Source organism: Chaetura pelagica, unplaced genomic scaffold (genome assembly GCF_000747805.2).
Source record: "Chaetura pelagica isolate M959 unplaced genomic scaffold, ChaPel_1.0 scaffold314, whole genome shotgun sequence".
NCBI lineage: Eukaryota > Metazoa > Chordata > Aves > Apodiformes > Apodidae > Chaetura > Chaetura pelagica.
The window spans coordinates 2,081,515-2,088,416 of record NW_009953218.1 but is presented as its reverse complement, the minus strand read 5'-3'; the positions used below and the strand labels follow the sequence as shown (position 1 = coordinate 2,088,416).

General features: G+C 41.1%; 1 protein-coding gene across 1 annotated transcript in view; it reads right to left on the bottom strand.

Annotated features, from left to right (window-relative positions):
* Positions 1–6,902, bottom strand: part of GRIP1 (glutamate receptor interacting protein 1) — a 229,276-nt gene that overhangs the window by 78,690 nt on the left and 143,684 nt on the right. Inside the window, exons 3-4 of the mRNA XM_009997739.1 lie at positions 1,772–1,907; positions 706–851 (exon numbers count right to left, since the gene is read on the bottom strand). Of these exons, the coding sequence (XP_009996041.1) occupies positions 706–851; positions 1,772–1,907 (282 nt within the window). The remainder of the gene's footprint in view (positions 1–705; positions 852–1,771; positions 1,908–6,902) is intronic.

Below are 6,902 nucleotides of genomic sequence, written 5' to 3'. Positions count from 1 at the left end.
TTCAAAGGTGTGACTGGTGCAGCCCCCTGGGTGCCAGACAGCCACCTGCCACTCACTCCTTCACTTCAGGTCTCAGGCTTCTGACTCACCATTTCTCTAGCTTTCACTTCATACCTGATAGCCTCAATTCCCACTGATTTCCCCTGTGGACACACAGTCACAGAAATAAGCACAAAAATAAAAAGCAAAGGAGAGGCAAGGACAACATTCAGGAGCACCCTGCGACTTTGGTGTCAGCATAAACTTGTATTTTGAAGACAATCATGCTCAGAGTGAAGCCCTTGTTTCAGTCACACAATTCTTGCAGGTTTATGTATCCCCATAGCCTACCCCACTGGGTCTTCTGCTCTAGAAACAGGATGCTGCCTGAAGGTGATGTCAGCAAGGACTGGACAGCCCTAAAATATGTTGTTTATCTGGGAGAGCGAAAGGGTGCTGCAAGTGGAGAGGAGGAAGGAAAGGGCAGAGGCAGAACTTGCAGATGTCTCATCTCAGAAGTTCTTACTACAACAAGGAGGATTCTCTTGCCTGGATTTTATTTAATCTAAATCTCGGTAATCAAACTGTAAACAAACAAACAAAGAGTAGAGGCTGACAGCTCTGCTCTGTCCTTGTCTGGATTTGTGCTTCTAAAATACCTCAGCATCTCACTGCTAACAACACATCTGCTACCTTGCATAGGTTTTAGTTTGCTCTGCTACTTACAGACTGGAGGCAGCTCATACTCCACTTCTAAGACAACCCGTTCGCCAACATTCTTGAGCAGGCTGATGATCTCATCATGGCGAAATTTGGTCAGGTTGATTCCATTCACAGATTTGATGTAGTCCCCTACATCCAGCTGGTCACTCCTAGGAAAAAGTACATGGTTCTTTTTTTAAAGACAGATCTGCTGGCCCAAACTAAATCCTTTAAATTACTGTATAGCAAGAAATATTTTTTCTGTTCATCTAGATTAAAACAAGTTGATTGTTTGAATAGGAGGGGGCATTTTAAGATCTTAATCTAGTCTAGCTTGTTAAATATTGAAAGAAGAACACTGTTGCATTATTAATTTCTGACGTACAAACCGGCTGTACAATAAAGGAGTTGGATGATTTGACTTGTTTGGGCACAGGATCTGGGAAAATGTCTTCTTCATGTCCCCATTTCTCTCTCTCTTTGGAAAACATCCAAAAGTATTTTTTTTGGACAACAGTTGCCTTCACAGCTAACATCACAGCTACAGGGAGATAGGCCACAGGCCAAAAGCATATGTTCTGCTCAGTTACTTGGAATAATTTAGCTTAACTCTTATCTTTTGACCTGTTTCACTAATGAATAACAGGGTTTTGGTAGCAATATAGCTACAACTTTAAACTTCTTTTTAATCTTAAAACCAGTTGATGAGTAAGTTTTTTTAAATTAAATTTTGGTAGTACTATAGTTAGGTTTCCAATTTTACTTGTTTCCCCTCAGTATTTTATGCTTCTCTCGAGATTTTTGTTCAAGGACACAAAAAAGGAGAAATAAAATGTATATAACTTAGAAGAAACTTAATAGTCATATGATGACTTTCAAATATCTCACTGGTATTTCTAGTTTTTGTCAAAGTAGCCTTAAGGGAAGAGGGGGACCAGCTGTTGCGGTTTGACTCTGAGCATCTCTGGTCTGATGGGCTGCCATTACAGATGCATCTAGGCACATATTTGTTAGTGACCTTTCTGATGCAGTACGTATGTCTAAAGCAATCACATCTTATAATGCATTTTGTGGCTTGAGATGTGGTTACCTAGCAGCAATTCCTCCTTGACGAAGGTTAGATACTCTTGGTTTCCCATCCTTGTCGATTCCACCCGATACTGTAAGCCCTAGGGTGGTGCCTTCTTTTTTCATTAATTCAACTATTGTTGAGCCCTTGAATTCCTCTGTTGAAAGAAAATTATTTGCATTAATAAAGTTTAAGTGATAACACAGATGTTGCCTATCTAAAATGTCATCTACTTTCCAAGAAAATCATTGGGTATGTTGATAAGAAATAACATGTTCATCTGGAGACTCTTTATGCTGCAATTCACAAGCACTGTCCACAAAGCTCTACATATAGATATACCTGAGACATATGCTTTGTAAAAGGTTATTAAAAACTACAGCAACATGCTACATAATAGAGAGTCAATAAATACAAAACCACTAAAGGTAGTTGTTCGACATTTTTAAAAAGCTCTCCCTCTGAACCCTGTGTTTTATGAAGTATTTCAACTGATTAACTAAATGGAAGTGTAAGAGACACAATGATATAATGGTACTAGAGAATTTGAGATCCAAACTCACTCTGAGGCCACTCGTAGATGCTAATGTCAATAAAAACAATTGAATGAAACAAAAATCCAGACAGAGGTTAAATGTATCAGATCTTAAGAGTTTTATTTATTTATTTCTACACAAATAGATCTCCCCTGTAACTCTGATACCTCTGCAGAACAGGTACAAAGTAAGTGAAGAGCTTTCACAGTAATAATTACATATAAAATTTCCTTCACATGCTGGCTGGGACATGCTCTCCTGCAGTTTGTCCAGTTAGCATTCTTGGAAAATGTCAAGCTAGCGCCACAGAATTCAACATATGTGGGTCACCTGCATTGGAAAGCTTCAGGCTCTCAAAATGAGATGTCCTTATTGCACATGGCTGGAACAATCTATGTATGCACAGTTCCAGCAGGGCTGCAACTGCTTGGAAAATCACGAAGGAGTAATACCTCATGGCCAGTGTGTCTAGTCTATTACAACCACCAGCTGCCCAGTTATTCTGGAAAAATGCATGAAGTCCTAAAAATCCACCTAGAAAATTATGAAATCCTGGAAGGATCATCCATCTCTCTGGTCCTTATCAATACGAAGCTTTTAGATTAATTAGTTAGATACAAACATCATACATGCACTGTAAATGAACAGTGTGGCTGCACTGCACTAGCAATCTCATGGCAGTATGAAAAAGAGGAAAAAAAATATGAAAAAAAAAATTTAAAAGCCACCCCAAACCCAAGCAAGTTCCTTGTATACATTCATATGTTCAGCAGTAAGGTCTATAATTAGCACTACACCATGAACAACAAGGCTCTATCAATACTTTTTCATGACTGAGAAGATGACTTAGTACACCTTGACCTCGAGATGAAGAACAGCTGCCCTGAATGAGAATTGCCAAACATGAGCAAAACACAGATGCTGATGACAGAGTATTCAGAAAAGCCCCCAGCCCTGGTGGGAGTATCTTGTAAACCTTCGTAGTAGTTCTAGTAGGGTTAACTATTGAGTCTTTTGCAGACATAGCATCAACCTATGCAAAGTTCCTGCTCCTCTTTAGGCAGCTGACAGAATCTTCCCATTCTAGGTGATGATGGCTTCACTTCACTTATTCACATATTTACCATTGCATAGCATGACTTAACTGCTTGGGCAAGAATTCTCCTATGCTTATAAAGCTTCTATTACAACAACATTTTGCAGTGTATTCAGACATCAGCATGGGTTGTTTAAATGAGTTTTTAAAATATATAAGGTGTATTTGTAGAAAGATAAGATTGTGAGAGACTGTGGAACTGAAAACATGCCTCTATCCAGTCAGTAGCAGACAGTAGCACAGCTACTTGGTGTATTCCCCAACTTGGCTGACAACAAATCATCATTTGTCATACTTTGGAAGCTACTAAGCTTCCATAATTTTTGCTCACATCTGGCCTCTTTGACAGTTCAGAAAGAACAGATGTGATTACCTGCTCCTGACTGTGTAGACAACATTGCCTAGCTGTAAGAGATGCTATGGAACAAAATGCTGCTTTCAGTTTTCTAAAAACCTGCAAGTCTTCATAATGACTACAAGAGTTAGTCATGGTACCTACTGCAAACAAAAATACTGTATATTTGCACCCATGATGCAACCTACAGCACTTGGCTGGTGTGTCACCATTGCTCATTCAGGGTTTACTCAACCATGAGATCTGAAGTCAAAAGGAAAATTCCCCTCTCTGCCCCACTTCCCAAACCAAATCCTTCTTTTGTACTTCTCAGTAGTCCAATCTGGTTCTCAGGACCACCTACAATTTTATTTTTTTAAAATTTTTTTTTTTTTAACAAATACTTTACTAGAACACATATACATATCAACAACAACTTCCATAGCATAATGCTGCCACATGTTTTGATCTTTTATATAGGTTCTCAGTTTGCAGTCCAATTCTGGGGAATACTCTGCTGTCATGTAGAACAGACGATCCATGCAGTGTTTTAGCTACTAATTATTACTAATTAAAAATTACTAATAATTTAGCTACTAATGATTACACAGTTCCCAGCAAGTACTGGCATGGAAATTACTGACCAGGCTCACTCCTTTGCACCATCTACCTTGCCAAGAGAACCTCCAAAGGGAGGTGGGAAAGATGCATCAACACTACAAGGGAGTGGTAGTGTGAAATGCTCATTGCTGACACATAAGGTCATCTAAGCATACACAACAGTTTCATTAGCTTTGCACCTCTGATAGATGTTGTAGCTTTGGTTGTACATAATATTAGCAGAAAGAAATTACACAGAATCAAAGAATGGTAGGGGTTGCAAGGGATCTCTGGAGATCATCAAGTCCACCCCCCCTGCCAGAGCAGGACCCCCATAGAATCTAGGGCAGGTCACACAGAAACACATCCAGACAGGTCTTGAAAGTCTCCAGAGAAGGAGACTTCACAACCCCTCTGGGCAGCCTGTTCCAGTGCTCTGTAACCCTCACAGTAAATACGTTTTTCATCATGTTGAGGTGGAATTTCCTGTGCTCTAGTTTGCATCCATTGACCCTTGTTCTATCACAGGGCACGACTGAATAGAGATTAGTCCCTCCTTCCTGACACTTGCCCTTCAGATATTCATATACATTAATAAGGTCCTCTCTCAGTCTTCTCTTCTCTAGACTAAACAGCCCCAGGTCTCTCAGCCTTTCTTCATAAGGCAGGTGTTCCAGCCCCTTAATCCTTTGTAACCTCCGCTGGAGTCTCTCAAGTAAATCCCTACTCCTCTTGAACTGGAAAGCCCAGAACTGGACATATACTCCAGATGTGGTCTCACTAGGGCACAGGAGAGGGGGAGGAGACACACTGGTCTTAATGCACCCCAGGATAACATTGGTCTTCTTGGACACAAGGGCACATTGCTCTCCCATGGATAACTTACTTGTTCACCAGGACTCCAACGTCCTTCTCCAAGAAGCTGCTTTCTAGCAGGTCAGCTCCTAATCTGTATTGGTGCATGCTGTTTTTTCTGCCCAGGTGCAGGACTCTACCCTTAATTCTTGTTGAATCTCATTAGGTTTCTCTTTGCCCAGCTCTCCAGTCTGTCCAAATCTTGCTGAATGGCCACACAGCCATTCAGTCAATCAGCCAATCCTCCCAATTTCATGTCATCAGCAAACCTGCTGACGATACACTCTGTCCCCTCATCCAGGTCACTGATGAAGATGTTGAACAGGACTGGACCCAGCACTGATACCTGGGGAACACCACTAGTTACAGGTCTCCAGCTGGACTCTCCCATCGTTATTCACAACCCTCTGAGCTCTATTGTTTAGCCAGTTCTCAATCCATCTCACTGTCCATTCTTCTACCCCACAATTCCTGAAGTTACCCACAAGGATGTGGCAACTTGTGTGACAAGGATGTGACACAGGAGACAGTGTCAAAAGCCTTGCTAAGGTCAAGGCAGACTACATCCACTGGTCTCCCTGCATCCACCCATTCAGCCACAACATCGTAGAAGGCTATCAGGTTAGTCAAACATGGTTTCCCCTTGGTAAATCTACGCTGGCTACTCCTGATAATTGAACTACCTCAGCTGGCTTAGCTTGTGAGAGACAATTATTCCTGGGTGCTCTGAACCAGGCACATTTGATACCCTAGTCTCTCAATTTTTCATCTTTGCTTCTTAAATCATACACGATTACTGTTCTTATAATGTTATACATTACACATTTACTCATCTGCATTGCTTTGACATTATTATTACAAACAAGTCCCACTGGTGTATTACTGAAATGCCCAATATCAGAGCAACCCTGGGACTTCATTTCCAATCCAACAAGCATCTGCACCTGTACATGATATTCCACAACTAAGGCAAGGTCAGGCTCTATCCTTCAGATACCCAGTGCTGTGTTACTCTCAGTGGGTTAAAAATCAAACTACTTTATGTAACACCTCACTCAGAACTTATTACTTATGCCAAACAGCAAACTTCTAATTCATTAGAAGTCTCTGGGGCCTATTCTTTCCTACATGTATTCCTACATTGCTAATAACATTAGCACAGCCAGCAACAGAAGCGAAGGTAGAGAAGTTATTTTCAGATTTCCTACAAAACTTGTGAGTAAATAGGAATTGAATTTAGAAGCTTTTGCTTAGTGGTAAACTGAATATAGAACACAAGCTTCAGAAACATCTTTTTACTCCATAACAGCCTATGAAGTATCAAATACCAGACCACCACTCCTGCAGTACAGCCCTATGATAGGAACCAAATGAATTATTTTAAAATAAAACTGTGTCAAGAAAAGATGGTTCCAAGTCTATAAAAATAGCTCAAATCAATACCATTTTACACTTCAGCTGGAGAAATGCACCTGAGAACATCTTCCCCTCTCACTATTAACTCCAGCAGCACTCAGTGAAATACAGCTCACACTGGCCCTTCCTTCCCTCAGCCTTGGAGGGGTTTTGGTCTCTGGGCGGTGGGATCAGCACCCAGCAGTGCCCCAGGACTGCATCACTTCCTGCTGCTGCAGGGGTGATCCTGGGCACACATCTGTCCATGCTGCACCAGTTGCTCTACAGCTTTTCCAGCCTCCACGTACCTCTGTTGTGGGGCTTAGAAATCCTGCT